Source organism: Daphnia magna, unplaced genomic scaffold, assembly GCF_020631705.1.
Source record: "Daphnia magna isolate NIES unplaced genomic scaffold, ASM2063170v1.1 Dm_contigs139, whole genome shotgun sequence".
NCBI classification, from domain to species: domain Eukaryota; kingdom Metazoa; phylum Arthropoda; class Branchiopoda; order Diplostraca; family Daphniidae; genus Daphnia; species Daphnia magna.
In genome coordinates this window covers 153,848-178,194 of record NW_025533138.1, presented here as the reverse complement: position 1 = coordinate 178,194, position 24,347 = coordinate 153,848, and the positions used below count along the sequence as shown (strand labels likewise).

At 40.0% G+C, this 24,347-nt stretch overlaps 4 protein-coding genes and 1 pseudogene across 5 annotated transcripts; all 5 read left to right on the top strand.

Annotated features, from left to right (window-relative positions):
- Positions 1–713: 713 nt before the first annotated feature.
- LOC123467051 lies at positions 714–1,382 on the top strand (annotated as a pseudogene).
- Positions 1,383–4,574: 3,192 nt separating this feature from the next.
- Positions 4,575–5,566, top strand: LOC116931576. Of its 2 annotated transcripts, none has more exons than XM_032939170.2 (3): positions 4,575–4,693; positions 4,768–4,854; positions 4,938–5,566. In XM_032939170.2, exons 1-3 carry the CDS (start codon positions 4,688–4,690, stop codon positions 5,241–5,243), a joined length of 399 nt encoding a protein of 132 aa, XP_032795061.2. In that variant the 5' UTR covers positions 4,575–4,687; the 3' UTR covers positions 5,244–5,566. The 2 variants fall into 2 exon arrangements, with proteins under 2 accessions (XP_032795061.2, XP_045023047.1); XM_045167112.1 differs by having other exon boundaries at positions 4,753–4,854; positions 4,938–5,333.
- Positions 5,567–7,877: 2,311 nt separating this feature from the next.
- Positions 7,878–8,738, top strand: LOC116931589 (cuticle protein 18.6). The gene is given in 4 exon segments (XM_032939186.2): positions 7,878–8,035; positions 8,102–8,206; positions 8,276–8,540; positions 8,543–8,738. Coding segments are annotated over 4 exon segments (423 nt in total). The 5' UTR covers positions 7,878–8,029; the 3' UTR covers positions 8,590–8,738.
- Positions 8,739–9,741: 1,003 nt separating this feature from the next.
- LOC123467041 (adhesive plaque matrix protein-like) lies at positions 9,742–10,730 on the top strand. The gene is made up of 3 exons (XM_045167109.1): positions 9,742–9,821; positions 9,907–10,011; positions 10,081–10,730. Exons 1-3 carry the CDS (start codon positions 9,816–9,818, stop codon positions 10,588–10,590), a joined length of 621 nt encoding a protein of 206 aa, XP_045023044.1. The 5' UTR covers positions 9,742–9,815; the 3' UTR covers positions 10,591–10,730.
- Positions 10,731–11,664: 934 nt separating this feature from the next.
- Positions 11,665–23,635, top strand: LOC123467040 (repetitive proline-rich cell wall protein-like). The gene is made up of 4 exons (XM_045167108.1): positions 11,665–11,821; positions 11,923–12,024; positions 12,100–12,110; positions 22,812–23,635. Exons 1-4 carry the CDS (start codon positions 11,816–11,818, stop codon positions 23,356–23,358), a joined length of 666 nt encoding a protein of 221 aa, XP_045023043.1. The 5' UTR covers positions 11,665–11,815; the 3' UTR covers positions 23,359–23,635.
- Positions 23,636–24,347: the final 712 nt, after the last annotated feature.

Sequence of the window (24,347 nt, the reverse complement as noted above, 5' to 3'; positions counted from 1 at the left end):
CTGCGAATGTGGCGTCATTTTGAGGGGGTGTTGCTCGTTCCACTGCCACGGTTATGAAAACTTTGTTAGTTATGCATAGATAGTTAGCGTGCCAGGCTCCCTAGTTACGTATTCACCATTAGATGGTTTTGGCTTTGAAAAATGCAGATGGCTAACTTTTTCAGTGCCATTCACGAACCTCTTATGCAAAATATTTCGATAGAACAAAAGTTCTTGGAATAAAATAAAAAATCATTTAGATTAGAATTTAGATCTTTGTAAATTAGTATGATTAAAGGAAATGAGGTGAAGGCGGAAAAAGATGGAAATGGGAGGCGCGTAAGAGAAAAAGTGTTAAAATGAAGAAAAAAGCTCATTTTCCTCATTTGATTTCGAATCCATTTTTTTATTTCCCTTTCTTTTGACGCTGTTGAATCGAGGCATTGGAAAGACGAGACGGCCATTTAAAAATCGCAAAAGACCGTGCAGAAAAAGGTCTGACAATTTCTCCTTCTGTTTTCACAGGGAAATAAAAACAAAACTGGGCTAAACTGATAATAAATGGTCAGCCAAGATTGCCCACGATTCACTTTCTGCGGTTTTCTTACCGGACTTCTCGTGTGGTGGATCCATCCATCCGTGGAAAGCTCTGGGTATAAAACGTCCGGCTGAAAATCGTCAAACCATCAGTTCCTATTCGACTGTTTCCAGCTACAACTCTGCAATCCTCAAACATGAAGGTAAAACATACTCTCCTTTATATTTTCACTAAGTTTTAAACTTAAAAATGCACGAAAAATTGATTATGCCGGCGTGCGCAGTTCTTGATTATCACCTTCTTGGTCGCCGTGGTCTTGGCTGAGAAGCCAGCTAATAAACGGGCCACTCCGGCCTACAAACCCGCCCCCAGCTTACCCGGCTCCTGAGTCATACCCTGCACCGGGTTACAGCAAGAGCTACGATTACGTGAGTATATGGTCAGTCCAACTGTCACGAAAATCAATTAATATTTGATCGTTTTATCAGCCGGCCCAGCCTTACAATTTCGCGTATGACGTGAAGGATGACCCTTCCTACAACAACTTTGGTCACCAAGAAAATGCTGATGGCAAAGTTGTGTCCGGATCTTACCGCGTTGTTCTGCCCGATGGTCGCACTCAGGTCCACACCTACAAGGACGAAGGTTACGGTTTGGTCGCTAGCGTTAAAACCGAAGGTGCAATCAAGACCTACGACTATAAGCCAGCCTACAAGGCCTCCGCCTACCCTGCTCCATACTCTCCTAAATACTAAACGGAATGTGAAACTAACTTATCCTGTACGAAATTCGTAAATTTCCTATTAAAAAAACAAATCGTTTTGGCTTTGATGAGAAAAATGAATACAAATTTTTATGAATTTAATTTTATGAAATTCTTTTATTGAATGGTGGGGTAAAGAGAATTTCAGCCAACCCAATACGTCGACTTATCCAAAGGGGTTTCGTAGTAGAAATTCCTTTTATGGGTGGATCACAATTGAATGAATTTCTCTTCAGGTTTATCACGACGCAAAAGAAAAAAAAGATGGTCGTATTTTTCTTGTGTTAAAATATACAATTGGTCTAGTAGCCAAATTTGAATTAGAATTCGATGAAATCTACCACTAAAACCAAAATTAGACGCCGATTTCTAATATATGTTAATATATTAGAATCAATTATTAGGAAATATTCGTTTTCGCATAAATTATCGAGATCTGAATCGGTTTTTATTCAAAACAAAATCAAAAAGGTTTTAGCGCAACAACAATTAGATAATAACACAAAAACTATAAGTTTCACGTAGGCTCAAAATGAAATTGATTTTCAGGATCCTGGTTTAATTTTGAATCGAAATCTTGTAAAATTTACTAAATTTCAATTTTAGAAAAGAAAAAAATAAACCTGAATTTATGCCCAACTTTTGCCATTAAAAAGTTTGACTTCACATTTTGACTTGGAATTCCATGAAATCTGATCTGTTACAACCTAGTTTTAACGCTGATTCAAAATCAAATATTATTTTTGCCTTTAATTCTCTAGATTTTTAAAATAACATCCCATCAAAGTGCTTTTGGCGCAACCACTTTGCATTTCAATAACTCATAAACTCTAAATCTCAAGTGACTGGTGCCTTAATTACTGGAAGGTGAATTGTCGTTAGATGGTAGTGCAGTATCTCAACATTTCTGCAGAAAATTGCACAAACCAGGGTACAGGGATCTATTTTTAAAAAATGGATCAAATAGAGTTCCGTAAGCGACACCTTTGCTGAAAGTGAGCGCAACGAAAAGTGCAACTAATCGTGGCAACGCGAAAAGAAAGTCTACCAACCATTCCGCTTGATCAACTATAAAACAAAATCTCACGAAACTTCACGTGGTATTTTTATAACTGGCTTAAATTTTTTTTTGTACCCAATTGAAAATGCTATTCCTTCAAGCGTAACACATTGGTGACATTAAAGAGAAGTGACCACGTACGCCGTTCGTATACATAGAGCTAATCAATATCTATATCAGAAGAATATTTTTTATCCGAAGGAAATTATTTTGAATTACTGAATAAGGAAAGAAGACAACCCAAATATTAAACAGGAAGAAGTATTGGAAATATATTATAAAGAAAAGTTTTCCGATAGGGATTTCTATCAAAGTTGTAAAAATGTGGCGACCGACCCTGCCTTTTCCCAATAGATTGTCACGCTAGATGGCGTTTCGATTGTCATGGCGGTTTTCTCTTATACGTTTTTGCACTTTTCAGGCAATCACGCTGAAATCGGTGTTAGCTTGTAGGGGAAGTAATGATAGCATGACGATCGGCTTGACCGTTAAGGCATCCAGCGTGATCCAGGTTCATTTCTAGACTGACGGAGGGATACCACGACATCTAGTTTGCTTACCTGTAACTAACGCTAACTGTTCTCTTTTTCCCCAGAGCTGTTGTTTTTGTTTTCGCCTTTTGTTGTTGTCGGCTGAAAGGACAATTAGAATAACATACCACCATGTATGTTAAATACAAATTAACAACACATTGACATAAATTAATGCAGTTCGATGCAGACTTGCCGTCCACTCAATATTTTGAGTTTGGAGCGGCGCTCTACTCTACGTAACGTGTACAGCTGGGGTTAAATCACGATTCACGAGTTCTTTTAGCGTAGGCTAGAGAAGGCAATGATATATTGGTCACTAATTTTAAAAATTTAGCTATCAATATCCACGTTTTTCGAATAACATGTTGTGATCCGCTGGAAGCAAACTGCCTTCGTGCAGATTCTCCTTTGGTGACTTTCGTGCCATCTAGATCTACTCAGATGAACTCGTTGTCCAAAACCGTTAGTGATTCCCACCTGTATCTTATGTTACGTAATACGAAATAATCAAGTGCGAGGAAGAACATACACAACCAGTTTCATAGCAAAACAAAGGTTGATCATTAATTTTGAAGATAGTTGGACAGAGGGGATAGAGTTGCATACAGAGTACATTCAGCAGAGCAGGCATGTCAGTTTATCAGGTATATTTAAAATCAAATAAAGGAAATGATTTTATTCAGTTCTAATCCGTGCATTTAAGATGAGCAACGACTGGCAGGTAGCTCATCGAACTCTTCCAGGATGTGATTAGTTCCGTTTCCCAATACGTCCAAGGGTTTTAAAAAATGTCCTTGATGTATGTTTAAGCATGCATTTATGAATTGCTTCCAACCTTTCGTAACTATGTAGATATAGTTGTAAACCAAAAATGTTTCAGTGTGACGTAGCAGCATAGCTTGACGGGATAATGATAGAAAATAGTTTTAGCAAATAGCTTTAACTTTTAGAAACAGCATAGGAAAATAACAAATAGCAACAGCTGTATTATTTATGTATCAATCTCCCAATTGGTCATAGGTTGCAGGATTGGATGACTGATAACATGCGGGTGAGGGGACGAAAAATGGCACTAAATAATTAGAATTCGCCATCAAATGCATTTTGCCTTTTCAGGTATGCAAATGTTTTTTCTTCGCTGTTGACAATGCCGGTAGGGAATTATATGCACATTTGTGCAATCAAATAATTCGAATAAAAGACGGCAATGCTCAATTTGGTTTTACATTTATTTTACTGTCACTTTACGTACACAAGAATCTCGACAAGAATCTATTGCATCTACGGCTATTGTTAAGTAATAAATGTATCTTAGGGTAGCACTTAAAACATGTCGTGAATGGGGGACATTGCGTTCCCCACAGTGAAGAAACATCCATTAACCTTGAAGTAAACAAAAACGTTTTATTGGTTAATTGAGAAACAACATCAAATGGAATCCAAACGAAAGTATGTTGTTATATTTAGCCCCAACTGGCCAAATTTTTGAAGGGCTAATACGTCATTTTTATTTCCTGTTTCCACTGCAAGTTTGCCAATGTAAAACAGAAGGTTATTTTAGCTTCCTAGAGTCTTAAATAAGGGTTAAAAGTCCACGTGAGTATGGTGAAAGCGATAGATTTTTTTACGCACATGGGTCGCTCGAATATGTCGCCGTCATCGAATGAAAATGGCGCAATTTTTACAACCCTCAGTAAAGGCAACTACTCACGCGGGAGTAGTTGTGTACACATCTATATAAAAGGTGACGACCATTCGGCGAAGTTCGTCAGTTTTACTCCATCTCGAATCCAGGATTCAAACCGAGAAGCGTCATGAAGGTATCTGTGAATTTAAACTCAGTTTTCTTTTGCCTATCACGTTTCAGCATTGATTATAGACATTACCGCTACAGGTCTTCTTTCTGACATCGATGTTTGCTGTGTTTGCCATGTATTCGTCTGTCTGTGATGGATTACCTTCGCCTGAAGCAGATCCCTATGTAAGTTTTATACTGCAGCACTATTAGTTCTAGGCTACGTTTTAGAGACAATATAGAAGCATCATATACTTATAATCGTTCAGAGATACGAAACTGCTGGGAAAGACACTCGGCAAGCAGTGGCGGACTGGGGAAAGGCCGTACTGACAGTCGATAAACCGTCTGCCATGGGATTTCCTGAAGAGAACGGCAAAGGAGGGCCGACCTATCCGGATACATTCTTTGGGGCCTACCGGATGAAACCCAACTACCGGAACGAGGAAGATTCATTGGTTCTTTTGTTGGAACAAATTCCTAAACAGACGCCGTACAATCCAATTCCATACGCTATTTATAACCAATTAAGTGCTGACAATGTAGCTATTTACGACAACGGAATGACGTATTAGAAGAACCCGTTTTTGTTCCGTCCTTGCTAAAAAGAGGCAAAAAGCAATTAGTCTTTTTACACAAACGTATATAGCCTGTTCATACCACAGCATTCGTTATTCGCGCTTGGAATTCTTACTTGGATGGCCGAGGAGGACAGCCTTAAAGTGTAATTAACGGTACACATCACTTACTCTTTATTTCACGTGTGCTTGTATGGTACGAACGATTTTTTTTTCCTCTTCTCGTTCAACCAAAATTATCCTATTATCTTTTGATAAACTCCTATTTAATAAAATACATTGAAGGTTTCATCCATGAAAAATATAATGGTTCAATGATGTGGTGGGCTTTGTTCAAAAGCCAAGTTTTCAATGATAGACAAGAAATGCAAAGCGGACGAGTTAAATATAAAAAACTGAATATTACCATAGCAACCGGATTGCCATTCGAAAGGTGTGGTCTAAGCTTGCTTCACTTTCCAAGCTTCCAGCTAAGTAACCTACTGTTCCACATATAAAACGTATAATGTTCTCTTTCGAACGCCAAAGACAGTGATGCCTTATTCAACATGTAAAGGTAAACAGATTTTTAAGAAGAATGAAAAGCCAAAACGAAACAGAAACTGGAATAACTGGCAGCTCAGTTGATTTTCCGAGGCTTTAAAGTATTGTAAAATGAGAAGCAAAACGTCAGACCGTATGATCAAGTTGAACAGGTGCCAAACATTTTGAGAAAGTCGGGAGGTACCATTTCATTTAAAGATATGAATTCCCAGCCCTATAAGTTATAGAGGACCTAGTGATTCCCTCAAAACTTTGTACATTTTTCTAGTTTTTCAGACATGCATATTTTTCCTATAAGCAGTAAGATTACTTGATGGTTTACTTAAATTGTCTAGCTCTCGCAAAGGTTTTTTTTTCTGGCAGCTGCCCCTCAAACAAATCAAATTGCAACTCCACACAGGCAGAGAGAAATTAGTTTTGTGTATAGCCTAGTAGTAGGACTTTCAATCGTATAGCCGTATACAAAATCCTATGGTGGTCAGCAGGTTTCCTCCACATTTTATTCTAGAAGCCAATAACAAAATATTAGTTTTCCCTTTTTGATTGTTGAAATACAGTAGGCCTTTGCCAATCTATACTTGCATGAAAATAGATTGATGGTTCGCATCGAGTGGCAAACTGACAATGCAGCATCTTTGAACGCAGCTTGGGCAATAGAAAATGGGAACATGACCGATGTTGTAAAATTGATGCATCATCCATATCTTTAGCTCCAGGTTTGTTACACGTGTTGACAAAACTGGAATTGTTATCGTTCAAATCGATTGAACGCGGCAGCTGCTGTTGGCACGTTCACAACAAAGAACGAAGATATTCGAAAAAATCTGTTCAGCACCTGGGCAGTTGTTTACGAAGATTCCAATCGATTTTTCATCTCTTATTTAAACTGGGAAAATGGGCTGAACGATTGCATTTGACAAACGTCAGACTTGTCCAGACGAGACGAACGGGTTTTCGAGTCGTGTCAAAGTAACCTGGAAGTTTTGTAGAGAGTATAACGTGGAGATCACTGAACCATTTTCGTAGAAACTAGAATATTGAAAGGGTTCCCAGCAAGTGTGTGAATTCCATTGAACTGCGACTGCGTGGAAAGCTAAAAGAGAAACCAAACACATAAAAATGTATCGGGAGGAAATGTCACTTCCGTGTGCTACTCAGCAATAAACAGAGAAATTGGAGAAATTGAGACCAACAAATCCATTAAATTCAGACACCGGAGAATCTCACCGACATCGCTTTAGTATGTCCACGCTTTTAAAAAGGAAAAAACAAAAAGAAAGATTTGTGAAAATAGTCGGGCAATAAGGTCAAAGACGTGCTCAGACGCTCAGCCAGACATTTAAATTGTAGGTGAGATCGCTTATGATGACGCCATCAGACTGGTCTAGTGTTAACGGACCATATTCTTGAAAGAAAAAAGGACGAGTCGACGGTTTTGAATAGACGAAAGAGAAAGGAGCATAATGTGTTGTTGCAATGCGGCAGGAGAGGAACTTCGGCCAGTCGGGAGGATGACGACAGGTAGAATGTTCTTTGTTTTTGCATTCGCTTGCTATAGAAATTAATTGTTTTCTATAGCTAGAATGCCTTTTAGGGAATGTTTTTTCGCGAATAACTTTATACGACTATCGAAATGAAACTGGTGAATGTTTGCATCATGATAAGCTATCGTGTCACGTTTATGTTATAGGCAAAAAAAGATTTTCGAAACAATGTAGCAATGACGCCATTATCGATATACAATTAATTTTAGGCCAAAGAATGAATAATGCCTTTATGAATTTAGAAGGCAATAAAATGCAAGCAATTTTTCAATCATAAGAATTGTAAAAAAAAAAATAAACAAAAAACGATTGACAGGGAAAGGTATAAGATGTTTTATTTTGCACCTAGTCAGGTAAAAAGGGCCTGAGGGCTTCTTTGTCTATGCGGTTGTTGTTTCTGTGGGTCACGCAAAAGTGAGCCTTGGCCGTGTTTGGACTTGAACTAAATAGCGAGCGAATATGAAACTTGAAGCACTCGATCATAGTAATGGGTGTTGCTTATCTAACGAGTTGGCCTTTACTTTTATTCACTTTCTCTCACACTGGAAACATATGCAAAGCATTCTTTGCGCTAGAAAAAAAAAAGTGATGGTCTCTTTGCTAACCAAAAAGTGAACGTGTATAAAAAAGGTTCGTTCCGACCGAAAAGAATCACCAGTTCATTCACAACTGTCTCAAGCAGCTCACATCTCCAACATGAAGGTAACAATCTCATGCAAATTTGCCATCGCAAGCAATCTGTTTAAAAAAAGGAACTTTCATTTGCAGTTCATCATCCTCGCCGCTGTTTTCGCCGTCGCTGCCGCCAACTCCTACAAGGCCGCTGAATACGCACCTAAATACGAGGCTCCTAAATACGAAGAAGTCACCTACGTGAGTTTCATTTTGAATCAAAAGAATTATGCAGAACAATACTGAAATTGAATCATTCGTTTGGAACAGGCTCCTCAGCCATACAGCTTCGGTTATGATGTCCAGGATAAGGAATCCTACACTGATTTCGATCACTCCGAGAAAGCTGATGGCAAGGTGACCAGCGGATCTTACCGTGTTGCTCTTCCCGATGGCCGCACTCAGATCGTTTCCTACAAGGCCGATGAGAACGGATACACCGCTGATGTGAAATTCGAAGGAGAGGCTCAGTACCCCGAATACAAAGAGGCTGGGTACAAAGCTGCTGCCTACCCCGCCCCAGCCTACAAGGCTCCCCTTACCCTGCCCCAGCCTACAAAGCTCCCGCCTACCCCAAATACTAAACTGCCATTGTTTTATTTGCCTTATTTATTGAGGAATTGAATGAAAAGAAAAAGATCGTGATTCAAGAGATATATATCGGCGGCAATGCCGTGACCGCCAGATTTATTTAAGAACAAAATAAATACAACAATTTTGGCAAAAAAAAAAATAATGTTTTTGTGTCTGACCATTTCTCTATTCGTCATTACATACCAGCAGCTATTATTAAGTCAGCGTGTGACCTCCTTTAATTTAAAAAATTCTGACAAGAAGAAATCTATGCATTAATTAGAAAAAGTCGGCAGATTTTCATACTTTTTTTTTTCTAAATGGGTTTGGCTACTGATTATAATCTCACCAACCCTGACCTAGTTTCATTGAAATTACACCTCATCATACTGGGGTTACCATGCTCCTTTCTGTTTCGCTTGTGATAGTAAATGATGACGTTACGCTGAGAACTCAATTGCCCACGGTAACGGGAATCCTGCGAGGTCATAAACCTCGTGACCTCGTGACAGAGCAGTGCTCATTAACAGATGCCAGTGTCGGCAGAAAGTGATTTGAAAAGCCTTTCAAATCATCACGCGTTTAAACAACCATCCATCACGATGGAAGAAATGCTAAAGAATAATCGTGAGATCCACTTCGGTATAGAAATTGGGCACCGGGTGGAATGAACCTTGAAGAATAAATCACGCAATTGACACATTTCTTTCATCGTGATGACTTTTCTAAGAAGTTTGTGTTTGACATAATAGCAGCAGATTTATTATCTGAAAGGAATAATGATGTTAGCTGTAATGATATTTGATGTGCGAATATAAAAAATGGAGAAATTCAGGGACTAGATGCTGAAATCATTTCGGTTTGATCTGACCACATTTTGGCCTGCGGATCTAATCGGTTTGTGTTAGGTTTCGCACGTTCTCTTATTATGCACACCGGCAAACCCTTCGTTCAATTGCATAGACTTGGACTAAATATTAAAAGAAAAAAGGGGAGTTTGAATGTGGAACAAATGCAACACAGACTTTAGGGTCTATTCATAATTTCTGTTGCCCCTTCTCCCATTCACTTTCACGTTAGAAAAGGCCTCATCAAGTACAACGACTCCACCCAATCCTCCCACGTAATCTTCACTGTTGCCTATAGCTCAAGACAATGGTGTTTGGTATAAAACCGTCGGTTCGCCAACAGAAATGCATCAGTCTTCCAGCTGTCTCAACTCATCAACATCTCCAACATGAAAGTAAGAGTAAAAATGATATATTTTTTTAAATTTGTTTACAGAAAACAGTTGAATTAATGGAAAACTTGTTCATGTAAACCAACAGTTCATCGTCCTCGCTGCTGTCTTGGCCGTCGCTGCCGCCAATTCCTACAAGGCCGCTGAATACGCACCGAAATACGAGGCTCCTAAATACGAGGAAGTCACCTACGTGAGTTTTGTTTGATAGCGATTAACTGATTAACGATGAGCAATCAGCTAAATTTTTCAATTTCTTCAGGCCCCTCAGCCCTACAGCTTCGGATATGATGTCCAGGATAAGGAATCCTACACCGACTTTGACCACTCTGAGAAAGCTGATGGCAAAGTGACCAGCGGATCTTACCGTGTTGCCCTGCCCGATGGCCGCACTCAAATCGTTAGCTACCAAGCTGATGAGAACGGATACAACGCTGATGTCAAATACGAAGGCGAGGCTCAGTACCCCGAATACAAGGAACCCCAATACAAGGCTGCTTCCTACCCTGCACCAGCCTACCCTGCACCAGCCTACCCTGCACCAGCCTACAAAGCCCCAGCCTACAAGGCCCCTGAATACAAAGCCCCAGCCTACAAGGCCCCTGAATACAAAACTCCTTCCTACCCCGCTCCAGCCTACAAAGCTCCTTCCTACCCCGCTCCATCCTACAAAGCTCCTTCCTACCCCGCTCCGGCTTACAAAGCCCCATCTTACCCTGCTCCAGCCTATAGCGCCCCAGTCTACAAAGCCCCATCTTACCCCAAATACTAGGCCATCCTTTTCGTTCCTATCGTAATGGAAGTGTAATTAAATATTCAGTAAAACTATTCGAGTCAAAAGGAGATATTTTTGACGACGGAAAATCCTTCTACGCCTGAATTATTTATCAAATACAAATTCGACAAATCAAACTGTGGCTCATTTATTTCTTATTTGCCTGAAAGCAATGGTTATCCCGTTCGTTTTCATTCAGTTGGATTAGAAACATCCTGCTATCTTAGCGAAAGTTTATCTTAAACTTTAACGATATAATCGTAAAAAACAAGGTTTCAATGACATTGACTGATCCGATCTCTCGTAACGCGTAGAAAAAGTGAAATCAGTCTGTTTCGAAGCCGACGGTTCGTGTTCTGTTGGGGATGTTCCCATCCACACACCAGAACGGCCTTCGCTATAAGAAAATACGTGGATGTACGGTGAGAATCATCCCACAACCGCCGTGGGGGAAGAAAAAACAGCCTCAAAACGAATGCCATATCTCCTCAGTTGGCCAACTCTGCTGTGTTTTAAGGTGTTTAGAAAGGAAAATAATATACATGTTGCTAATTCTACGGAAACAGAGGTCATAGTTCATAATTGTTTACATCCGGCCGACATTCTCCAATTCTCATATGTATACAGTAAACGAATAGCTTAAGCAAGTCTGGTCTGGTTTTTATCGTGCACTGAACTGGAACGATATACGATTCCAGTTGCATTTACGAAGAAACGAAGGCCATTGAGTTCTATTCGCGGTATTGCTACATCATTCGCCATTATTAAGAACACCAGTTGAACTTGAGTCAAACATGAATAGTCAACTGATGAAATTATTCTCGTTTTTTTTTGCCAGTGTTCCTCGAAATTTTCAACCAAAAATGTTAGACAAGTTTATCTTGAACCATATCTCGTTGATGCACTGGTTTTTTTGTTGTTGCGTGCACCGTTTCCTATTGGGGGCTGTAATGGCCATCTATTTTAGGTAATGTGCGTGAGAAAACCTTCGCTTCGGCTATAGTCTTCCACCGCCGTGGTCTTGAACTAAATAAAGTGGAATACATGGTAGCCTCCCAAAAATGGGCAATCCTATCCCACTAACTTGTGCGTTTTACTTTCGCCTGGGAATTCATCACAAAATCGAACATCGTTCCACAAGCTTACTATAAAAACCGTTGGTTGCACAAGGGGAAGACGTCAGTTGTACAACTGTTTCGAATCGCTTCACAGCTCCTACAACATGAAGGTAAATCACACGCTGTGGGATTATTTCACGCTACGCAACAAAATAAGCAGTTCTTTTTTTTTTAATAAATAATTTGTCCTCTCCCCCCTTAAAAATTCCAGTGCATTGTCTTCGCTGCCCTGCTCGCAGTTGTGGCTGCTGGAACTTACAAAGTCGCCGACTACGCTCCTAAATACGCAGCGCCCGTCGAAGAAGACAATTACGTCTGTCTCTTTAACGATATTGATTTGACGAATTTGTCCTATTTTAATCAATTTTTTTAATTCGTCACAATCCAGGAGAAGCAACCCTACTGTAATAGTTTCTAGACTGTGTATTTGCCAGTAAACTAACTCTACTTAAGACGATACAACCATGTGCTTATATACCAAGAGATTGAAGGTTAAGAAGGGAGGGGTTTACAATAACTTTTACTTTTATCATTAACTATTATCCGCAGGGAAGGTTGCATTCGTGACGACCTTCTTACTGGGTGGGGCTGCTGTTGCTAGGAGGAGTTGCTGCGGTCTATTACATTCCTTCCCCCCTTCGGCAAGAATAAATTGGTCCTCCAATTTTCTCCTTGTCTTCTACTTCTCTTCGGCATGTGGCGTGGCAATGGTTAGGTGAAAACTTGTTTTTTACCCGTCACCTACTTTCTTTCCTTCACCGTTATTTTTGTTTGTTGGGCTAAAGTATGAGACACAAAATACAAGATATGTTTTCTATACCGTTATTCATTGTCTTTTATGCTAATAAAGTGTTAGTTAATAATTGTTGGTCTACGTTCCTTTTTACTGGAATGCTACTGCAGATTTCAATCGTTTATTTTTTTTTTTGTATGCTTTTCTTCTCTTCTCTTCTTTTAGTTTTTTCTTAATTTGTTGTCGTAATGTTGTCATTTTAGTGTTTTTGTTGTAGTAGTGGTAATAAACTGTTGTTGGTTCTTCAATTTTGTTTTGCTTCAATCTTATTCATTGCCAGAAGCCTTTCTCTCGCGGCTTCTTATACGTTTCCAGTCTTCAAATATGTTTCTCCTATGTTCATCAAACGCGTAATCCCGCGGGGTGTTTCCATTGACATCAGTTATGTCTGGATCTGCTCCGTGTTCCAATAAGATATTTGTTATGAGATCTTGCCTATACATTGTGGCTAGGTGTAGGGTAGTAACCCGTATCACACCATTTTTTATTGGCACCTCCGGTACTTGTTCTAGGGTTAAAGATGCTGCCTCGGGTATTTCTTGCTGAGATGTTTTTTCAGTGTCATCAATAATTTCCATTATTGCATCCTCCGTAATGGTGTGATTTTTCGTGACTGGAGGGTCCTCTATTTTTTCAGTTGTTGTGAGAGGTGTTGTTGAATTGCTTATTGATTCAGTTGTTGTTGTCGCTATAGTTGTCGTTGATGATTGTGTAGTGGACGTGGTTTCAGTTGTAGTTGATGGCAATGTAGGTTCAGTACTTGGAGTTGTAGGCCTAGTGGTTGTAGTCGTTGGCTCAGCAGTTGTAGTTGTAGCTGTGGTAGTTGTAGTTGTAGGCTTATTTGTTGTAGTTGTAGGCTTTGTTGTCGTAGTTGTAGGCGTAGTAGTTGTAGTCGTAGACTTTGTTGTTGTAGTTGTAGGCGTAGTAGTTGTAGTAGTAGGCTTATTTGTTGTAGTTGTAGGCTTGGTTGTGGTAGTCGTAGGCTTAGTTGTGGTAGTCGTAGGCTTAGTTGTGGTGGTCGTAGGCTTAGTTGTGGTAGTCGTAGGCTTAGTTGTGGTGGTCGTAGGCTTAGTTGTGGTGGTCGTAGGCTTAGTAGTTGTTGTAGGCCTAGTTGTCGGTGGTGTGCTTTTAACGGTCGTTTTTATGGCTGTTGTGGCTATTGTTGTTTTAATTGTGGTTGTGCTTAATTTTGTAGTTGGTTTTACTGTCGTTGTGGTGCTTGAAGTAGATGAAATAGATTTTTGTGTGGTGGGCGTGGTTAAGTTTTTGTTGTTTGCTTTACTTTCTCTTTTGAGCAGAGGGGGTATAAGTGGGAGTTGTGTTCCGTCCAATGATTGTTGGGTGTGAAGCGCTATAATGGCTGCTGCTGAAAGCGTCCGTATTTGATGCGGGTTCCGATACTCGAAGCTAAACTGTTGTTTTCTACTTGAGCCGTGGCAATGCCCTAAACTCAGACGTCCTACTTTTAGTGTGAGACATTTTCTGTCTGACGCCAGTGAATGTAGGCCAGTTCTGTCTGTTGCCATGAGCTGTCCTGTGTGTTCGAAAGTGCCCCAAATTGAACTGGTGTTGGCACATTCCTGTAGAATAAGCATTGTTGTGTTTGCCTTGACGCAAGCGTTAGTGTTGAACGGTCTAATGGTGAAATCAGACGTATACTCGAAAGCTTGGCCTTTGGTAGTGGCTCTACTGCAGTTTCCTACGGATACTTGTGATTGCACCAGGGGATCGTTACTTGTGATTAATGTTTTTAGTTCTTCTTGACATTTTGTCCAATCTGTGTCACAATCTTCCATGGTTAGTTGTTGTTCAAGCCCATGATGTGTGACACATTTTCCGTTTGGATATTGTCCGTTCTTCAACAATCCCCAGGCGATCATGTCCCAGATGATGTTTCCGCTGCCGTGATTTGCTTTCAAGATACCGCCAAATATGGGTGAGTTTATTGTGGTTGTAATTGCTCTTCGTTGTTCTAATCGGACTTCTTGAATATCTTGCAATGTTACGTCGGGAAAATTTTCTATAACATCCGGATTGGTATTTATTGTTTGAAAGAACCACTGCTGGTTTTTCCTGGTATCTCCTTCCAAAGCACACTTTTCCAATTTTAAGGTTTCGTCGACCCCTACGGTAAGACACATTTCGGATTCTTGGGAAATTAGGTAGCTGTTTTCTTTTCTAGAATCCATCTCGTTGATTCCTCTGAACAGGCTGCAGCAAATACGTAATCGTGTGTTGTCTCCGTGATGCAGATATGAGTATTTTGTACTCGTATCGTTTGGTCGACAATGTACTCGAATTTTGATCCTGATGGGAGAGGGTCGTCCTTTGAAAGTTGACTGTACGTTGTCAAAGGGTTTCTGCTTCCGGACTCGTAAGTAATGTATATTGTTGTATCCTTTTGTACGATTTTTCCATCTTCCTTGATTATTTTTGGTCTTCTATGTGCCAATCTTAGAGTTCCCCAGGCGTATGAAATACTGTAGAGGCGAATCCCAAGTTTTTCGTCTTCAACTTGGGTGTCGAAGAGAAAGTGAACTTCTTGAAGAAGAGAACGTTGTGGTCTGGATTTGTACAACTCTCTGTAGTCTTCGCACACGGGTGTGGCAAGGTTGGTATTTTTAAGGCAGGTTGCGATTGTGTTCTTGAACATTTCATACAAAATTTTTGTTGTTTCTGCAGGAAACGTCAAATACGTTAGAGGGATTCCAACCACTTTATGTCCTACCGGTGCGATATCCTTATCTGGTTTGTTAAGAAAAGATATTTCAATCTGCCGACTGGTGTCGTAAAGGCGGCTGGAATTATCCGACTCCGGTTCTCGAGGAAGTTCCAGGTATCCTTTCCCTTTTAGTAACGTCTGAGTGTATGAACTGTTTGTTGTTCTTTCTCCCCACACGATTGTATTTTGATTTTGGATGAATTGTCCTTCCTGTTGGGTGGTGTTAAGTAATCCGAAAGGGCTTTCGATTGGACTATCTGGTTTCTCCTGACGTAGCGTGATCTGTTCCGCTACACAATTTAGTGTTTGGTATTCCTTGATGGCGTACCATTTACCTTCTCCTGTAGGAGTGGCTGTGAAACTGAGTCCCGTCGGTCCGGTTTGCATATTATTGTTGCCACATTTTTTATCATTGACCATCCGCCAACACTCCAAAGGGGTGATTAGTATTGTTTCCTGGGAGTAAACTGTATCGAAGGATCCAATCCAGAACGATCCGGTTATTTTCTTTGTTTTAGTCCACTGTCGACATGTCCATCCTTTCCAAGTGGCTGCTGGTTTTTGTTTGGTTACTAAGGTGTAACTAGTTGGTATCCTTGGTAAATGTTGTGTTTCTGGTTTTTCATTATCACAGTAGTAAGGCAATTCGAAGTCTAGGATTCCGCGTATTTTCATGTTGTTACAGTCGCAGATGGATGCGTAGATAGGGTAAGTAGGGTTTAGTGAATGAAGGAGGCAAAGAAGGAAGAGTAATGTCTGCATCTGTGAAAAATGAAAATGTTTAGTAATCCGGTCCTTGATATCGTCTTCTTAAGTGGTATTGGTGATTCGTTATAGGATCGTTTCGGTTTTGGTTACGGTAAAGGTTAGGTATTGTATGGTTTTCTGGTTCTCCTTCGTTCCTGCGTGGTTTGATGTTCGTCTTCACCGGATGTATCAGCTGCTGCTTCCTTGGTCGGCCTGGTCGGCGTTGGTGAATCGTTGGTTGTCGTTGTGCTTCAACATTCTCTGGTAGGTTTTGTAGTATTTCTTCTTCCTTAGTTGTTTCTTGTTTTCTTGGTGTGTAAAGTTTGAGACGGTTTGTATGTACGATAGATTTAAGTTTTTTGTTTTCCGTGTGCTGGATCTCGTAGTTGATATCCGAGAAACTTCGTGAAATTTGAAATGGTCCGTTCCATCGATTTATGAATTTTCCTGCTGCTGGTGGCGCCTTCAGTAATACGTAGTCACCTATGTTGTATTTAATAGTTTTCGTGGATACGTCGTAGTATTTTTTCTGTCTTGCTTGGGATTTGAAGAGATGTTCTCTTGCCAGTTTTTGAGCTTTTTCCCATTGCTGTGAATACACCATACTAGTATCTTCATAGGTCTCGTATCTTCTGTTAATCTTGATATCATTAGGCATTATTGGTTCTCGTCCGAAGAATAGAAAGAATGGTGTTTCTTGAGTTGAAGCTTGTTTTGCTGTGTTGTAAGCAAAAGTAACGAACGGAAGGTATTTGTCCCAGTTAGCAGGTTGGTCTGAGACATAACAAGCTAGCATGTCACAGAGAGTTCGATTGAACCTCTCAACTAATCCATCAGTTTGTGGATGATAGGCCGTAGTCCTTATTTGTTTGACTTTGAATAGTTTACACACCTCTTGTATTAGACTGGATAGAAAGTTAGTACCTTGGTCTGTTAGAACTACTTCTGGAGATCCATATTTAGTAAATATTTTATTAACTAAAATCTTCGCAATTGTTTGGGCAGTTTGATTTCTCATTGGAACTGTAAAAACAAACCTACTGGCATAATCTGATATAACTAATATATATCTGTATCCCTTAGCGCTTTCTTGAATTGGGCCCACTATATCCATAGCGATCCTTTCCCATACTCCTTCAACTAAAGGCAAAGGGTGCAATGGTGCTTTACTTCCACCTACCGCTTTTCTCTTATTGCACATCAAACAACTTTTAACGTATTCTATTACGGAAGTACGCATGCATGGCCATGTGTACTGTCTTTGAAGTCTAGCCAACGTTTTTCCTACTCCTAAATGTCCTGCCAATATGTGATCGTGATTTTCCCTTAAAATTTGTGGCACCAGTCTTACTGGCGTTACAATTCTTCTTTTGGTATCTACTAATAGTCCTTTGTCGTTTATTTTAAATTTATTTTTAACGTCCTTACTTGGATTGGCCTTTGCCATTTCTTTTAATATTGTTCTGCAATACTCATCTTTGTGTTGGAGTTCTATCCATTTTTCCGTGTCCTTGGACTGATTACTTTCCGTTTCAAAAATTACTTGTTTTGTTCTAGTTTCCTTGGTTTCGTTTTTTACTTCTGGTTTCTCTTTTGTACCTGTTGACCTTGTTTCTACTTTCGCTAGCGGCACTATTGGGGTGCGACTAAGTGTGTCAGCATTTTGGTGTGACTTTCCTGGTCGGTACCCAATAATGATATCAAATTCTTGGATCTTAAGAGCCCATCGAGCTAATCTTCCTGCTGGTTCTGTCTTACTCATTAACCATTCTAAAGGTCTATGATCTGTAAATACGGTAAACTTACGCCCGTATAGGTACGTCCTAAACACGTCGATGGCGTGGATTATTGCGTATGCCTCTTTCTCTGTGGTTGACCACTTGGCCTCGCGGTCGTTCAGATGTTTAGAGGTATAGGCTATGACGACTTCTACGTCGTCTGATTTACGAAGGTCCTGTCCGTCGGACTCCGCTAAATCCGCTGATTGAGGTGGAGGTTGTATTTGAGCCAAGACTGCTCCTATTCCATATCCTGAAGCATCCGTGTAGATGATAAATTCTCGAGAAAAATCCGGATAACCTAGAACAGGTCTAGTGATGAGACAGTTCTTAATACATTCAAAGGCGTCCCTTTGTTCCTCCCCCATTTCCAGTCCGCTGACTTTCTAGTGAGCGCAGTTAGTGGATGGGCTTTATCAGCAAAAGCCCTAATAAATTTTCTGTAGTAGCTGGCTAGACCTAAAAATGAGCTCAATTCTTTTACGTTTTTGGGAGCGGGATATTTAATAATTGCGTCTAACTTTTTTGTACTTGGTGTTATTCCTTTCCCGGATACGATGTATCCTAAATAATCTAATTTTTCTTTAAAAAATTCGCACTTCTTCCTTTTCAACTTTAACCCCGCTTGTTTAAGGAGTCTAAAAACTGCTTCCAAGTGTGTCACATGATCAGTAATTGAATTACTGAACACTATGATGTCATCTAGGTAAACCAATGCGAATTTGTACAATACCGTTTTCAAGATGTTATTCATTGCTCTTTGAAAGGTGCTGGGTGCATTTGTTAAACCAAATGGCATTCGATTAAATTCGTATTGGCCAAATTCACAAATGAAAGCTGTTTTGTGTTTATCACTTTCTTCTATTTCTATTTGCCAGTAGCCGCTTAGTAAGTCCAATGTAGAGAAATAAACCGATCCGCACAACGCGTCAATTGTGTCATCTATCCTAGGTAGAGGGTACTTATCCTTAACAGTGATTTTGTTCAAAGCTCTGTAGTCGATGCACATTCGCATCTCTCCATCTTTTTAGGTACCATTACTATAGCTGCAGCAAAAGGACTGTGGCTTTCTCTTATTATTTTGTTACTTAGCATTACCTCTATTTTAGTCTTAACAACAAGTTTTAGGGATTCGGGTGTTCTTCGCAGTCTTTGATTAATGGGAGCGTTATGGCCTATGTTGATGTGATGTTTCACTTGTGTAGTTAGACCCAAGTCGGATTCTTGGTCTGCGAAAAGATCTTCATGTTTCTTTAGTAAAATTTCAATTTTAGTTTGTATGTCGTCTGATACATTGAGTGCTTGTTCTTCTTTTTCAACAATCTTAGCTATCTGCTTAGTTTTATTATTAAAGTCTAATTGAGTGAAGGATTCTAAATTACGATAATCTTGTTGTGTAAGATTTTCGTCTTCTCTATCAATCGGGATTAGTGGTATATGGATGCCTGCTTTGCTAAATGTTACGCTATAAATGGGCATGGTATTACTTCCAAAATTATGTTCTACTCCAAAGTGATCATAACATATTTGACGATTTCGAGTGTTAATCTTCACATTATTGTTAGATAAGAAATCTAATCCTAAGATGCATTGTTCATTTAAGTTGCTCATAACATAAAAGTGGTGGTTAATAATATGGTTATCATTGATAATAACTGAAAATTCAAATTTCCCTATCGATTTAAGTTCTTGTCCCGACACCGTTCTAAAAATAGGAGGATTCGCATTTTCTACTTGTTTTAAGTGTTCATTACACTCTAGAGTATCCAATATTTTACTGGATACTAAACTAGCGGCTGCGCCAGTGTCCACTAAAGCTATGATTTCCTTATTAAAGATTCTAACGGGAATACGTATCAGTTTTGGAATTTCTACTTCTACATCTGATCCTAAATTGTATGTTAGTTGGGAGTTACTGATTGGTTTTATGGTGTTTATCGGGGACCTTGGTTGTTGGTACGTGCCATATCTGTCCAACATTCTCTTGCAATATGTCCTCTTCGGTTACACTTGTAGCAGGTTATTTCTCGATTTTCAGTTGTTCGAGGATTGTTGCTAGTGTGTTGTTGCTGCTGTGGATGTTGGTTGCTGTTATAACGTGCTTGTTGTCTGTAGTTGTTTGGTCCGCTGTAGTTTCCTTGTCGGTTAGGGTAGTCGTTCCGATATGAGGGACGTTGGTGAGATGGAAATCTGGTTTGCCTGTATCCTGAAGGATTATAATTTCTTCGTCCTGACGAATTGTAATCTCTGCGGTAAGGGCTGTTGTCTCTGTTTCTACTTAGACTTCTTTCTCGACTTGATTCTCGGCTGTTATGACTGTCGGCAAATCGCACTCGCGAATCACGTGATCTTGAGTAACGTTCACTTGGACGTGGTCTTCTGTTTTCGTATTGGTCAGTTGCAGCTATGGTAACGTCGTTTTCCTGTGAGGATCCACGTTTCGTATTAGTATATTTTAATTCTGACAGAGCATCTGATAATTTTTGCTCAAGTAGTTGGATTTTATCGTCTTGTTGTTTTTCGTGATGCGTTATCCCTGCTATAACAGCTGACATCTCCTTGTCGTCTGTAGCTTCTTTCGTGTGTAGAATTTTTTCAGAAATGAAAAGTTGTTTACATAATGCGTCAAAGTCTTCTGTGTTTTCTGGCATTCGTAGATAAAGTTCTGCTTTATACTTTGGTAGTAATCCTTGCAGTAGGATTTTGCTTTTTCTGTGATCCCTCATCTTTTTCACTTTGTTTAGTAATTGTCCTTCAATAATAGTTTGGTTATGGTCAGCCCTTTCTTCTTTACCAGCGATGGTATCGTAAAGATTATTTAACCTTGATACAAAAGCTCTGCAGTTTTCTTCCGGTTTTTGAGTTAATTTTGAAAGTTTTTTCTCCAGCGTAGCTAAGTCGTAGGTGTCTTGAAATCTTGTAATTAGTGCTTCTTTCCAATCCTGGTAATTTAGATCATCTCCTTCTTCCTCAGCGTAGTTTTCATGCCATTCGAAGGCTTCGCCTTTCAATCGATCAGAAAAGAAACGTATCTTTTGATTGTCGTCCCATTCATTGTTTCGTGCTACGTGTTCGGCGCCGCGTAACCACTCTGATATTAGTTTATCAGTGCTTTTCCCTTTAAAGATTGGAATAGCCTTTTTGTCTTCTCTGGAGAATAGCTCTCCTAAAGCCTTCACTATTGGCTGAGTGAAGTACCTGTTCACTTTCTTTGCGTCCTCGTCGTCCTGTTCAGTTGCTGGAATATCGCCATCCTTGTGATTTTTCTTGGAGGTATTCACGAACGTTTTTTCCGAAGTGTCCTCGTCGTCGTGTGTTACGCCCATGTCGACCTTCTTTTTAAGCTGTTGATTTTCTTGCTCCAAATAGATGATTGTTTTGTTTAAGTGTTCTATTTGTGTTTTGAGGTTTTCTATTGTTTGTTCGAAATCGTTTGTTTGTTCTATTTCCAGCTCGTAGTGGAGTGACTTGTCTCCACTGTCTGTCGGCAAGGTTAGTTCGTTTATATCTCCCACTAGTTTGGTTATTTCTCCTGGTTCGTCCTCGTCTAGCCTTGAGTCGTTGGAGTCTTCAGTCTCGATGAATTTAACTTGAAGTTTTTTGTATTCTTTCACCCGGTTTTCTAGAATTATTATTTGATTTTCTTGTCCTCGTACCCGATCTTGTAGTTCTTGAAGGTCTTTTTCAAGGGTTTTGTTCTTTGAAGTGAAATCTAGCAGGTTTTTCTTTAAATTGATTTTCTCTGCTGAGGCCTTGTCGAGTCTGTCTGCCAAAACTTTTATCTCTTTCTGGAGCTGCTCTGCTGTTTCTGATACTTGTTTTATCTGGTTTTCCGCACTGCTGAGTTTCTGGATCAGTTTGGTCTTCTCACCTTCAAGTTTGTTAATTATTTCTTGCCCTTCGGTCTCGACAGCTGCGTTGTTTTCCTCTTTTCTTTTGAGAAGATTCTGCAATTGACTCTCGGTTGCTAAGGTGGTTTCAAGGTTTTGTTCTAGGTCGGCGATTCGGGAATTGGCTTTTTCAAGGGAGTTTTTCAGAGCCTCGTTGTTTTCTTGAAGTTGCTCTAACGAACTGCTTAAAGTGTATTTGGAACTCTTTGCCTTCTTTTTGTTACTCTCCAATTGTTTTTGCGCGTTTGAAAGTTCAAATTTTAGCGTAGTTATCTGCTTTTTATCTTCAATTAGTGCGATTACTGACTCTTTCTGCAATACATTGATGGTACCGAACAAAAATTCTTTTTCTTTTCCGTGCAATGTGTGTAACTGTTGGAGTAAACTATCGAGTGTTCTGGTGCTCCCACCTTGTGCGACTATATCGTCTTTGAGTGTTTTAGTAGCATTAGCAATGGTTTCTGCTGTTACACCATCTGTTACTTTTAAAGTTTTTTCTAGAAGGTAATAAGTGTAAAAATGCAGCGAATTTTGCGTCGCCTGACTTGCTTCTTGTTTCTGTGTTTGTAACTGCTGGATATTTTCAGTTGTTGAGATTGTCTGGTATGCTTTACTTCTTTCTAAGTCTTGCTTAAATTCTAAGTCTATTAAGGTCTTCCAATTGTCCAAAAATTGTTCTCGATGGTGACTTAGGTTTGGGTCTTGGTCGGTTAAATCAGATTCTTGTAGTACGGGGTATAAAGGTAGTAGTGTGTTCTCGTTGAGAGCAGTCTTTTGTACAGGTGAATCAAACGGCATTCGCTTACCTCGATGATGTTCCGATGTCGGTTGCTTGAAGACTTGGTGATAGAAGCGTTGAATACTTGCAGCTGGCGAATGAAGCACAGATCAGAAACTTTTCTTCCAGAGTCTCGTTGTTATTCTTGTTGTCTCGTTGGGACCTCCAAATGTAATAGTTTCTAGACTGTGTATTTGCCAGTAAACTAACTCTACTTAAGACGATACAACCATGTGCTTATATACCAAGAGATTGAAGGTTAAGAAGGGAGGGGTTTACAATAACTTTTACTTTTATCATTAACTATTATCCGCAGGGAAGGTTGCATTCGTGACGACCTTCTTACTGGGTGGGGCTGCTGTTGCTAGGAGGAGTTGCTGCGGTCTATTACACTACAGTTTTACATGGGACGTCAAGGATGAGGAAACTTACAACGACTTCGTTCATTCCGAAAAGAGCGACGGTAAAGTGATCAGTGGCTCGTATCGCGTTGAACTGCCCGACGGTCGTACGCAGATCGTCAACTACAGAGCGGATGAGAATGGCAACGTTGCTGACGTCATCTACGAAGGCGAAGCGCAGTATCCCGATGAGAAAGAGTACAAAGCTGCCACTTACGAAGCTCCAGCTTACCCCGCACCGGCCTACAAAGCTCCGGCTTATTCCGCACCGGCGTACAAGGCTCCAGCTTACCCCGCACCGGCCTACAAAGCTCCAGCTTACTCTGCACCAGCCTACAAAGCTCCGGCTTACTCTGCACCAGCCTACAAGGCACCCGCTTACTCCGCACCGGCCTACAAAGCTCCAGCTTACTCCGCTCCGGAATACAAGGCTCCATCTTACTCCGCTTCGGAATACCAGGCTGCTGCCTCGTACGCTACACCGATTTTCAGGTCCGCCTACAAAGCCCCGGCTTACCCAACGTACTCTGAATATTAATCATCTGTCTTCTAATTCGTGGTCTATCGTTGCCCATATTTAATTTGAGCACAAGAGAAATTATTTATACGGAATAATTTATACGATGCCAGGCAAAGCCACGACTGCCTGATTTACAGATGTACGTATATTGATGTATAAATGCAAATGTTAAAAAAAACAAAATAACCAAATATCAGGCGTGTGTTCCCCCGTCAGAATGTGACCGTCCAAGGTCTTAAGGTCTTCTTCACGCGTATTGCTCCTCGATTTTCTAAATATAAAGACGTGAAAAGTGTGAGATTCCATTGATTGTTTAACTTACAATAGTAAAAGAACGGGTGTGTTGCCAATAGTTGAAGCAAACATGGTGAATCAATTTCATTTTGATTGGAAATTGGGACATCCCAAATGGTTTATAGATTATTAATAAGAAAAAAAAGGTTTTTTAAAAGGGGAGCGTGAGGAATGTGTGTTCGTTCCTCAACAATGGCGCTGGGATCTCGGAGACCCTGACCTAAATTCAAACAATGTATTTTCATCATTGCACAGCTGCCAATACGTTTCGCTTGTTCGTGTATATCTAATGAACGAAAGTGCTGTTTTGGGTTGTTGCACACGTTTTGTTTCGAGTCACAAAGCCCAGAAAGGCGATCCGCAATTAGACAATAGATATAACTCAGGCTCTGCTAGACTAATTTGTTAACAAAGGCGTGTGGGTTTCGAGCATCGTCCTAATTATTACAATAATAACCGAGTCCCCAACAGCTATTTTGGATAGCAACGTAACCTCGGTCATTTACCTGTATACATAACCTTTTTTTTCTTAAGTTCTAGGTAAAATCGATTTGAACAGCTAACTGGTTAATCTTGTTGCACAATTCAATGACTCATTTATAAGCCATTCATTGACGTCCTACTTTAATGTATTGCTTCTCTCTTTCACTTACTCGAAAATGAGTCCCTTTCGCGAGTAAACTAAATCACCTTTTATTTTTCATTTCTGCTTC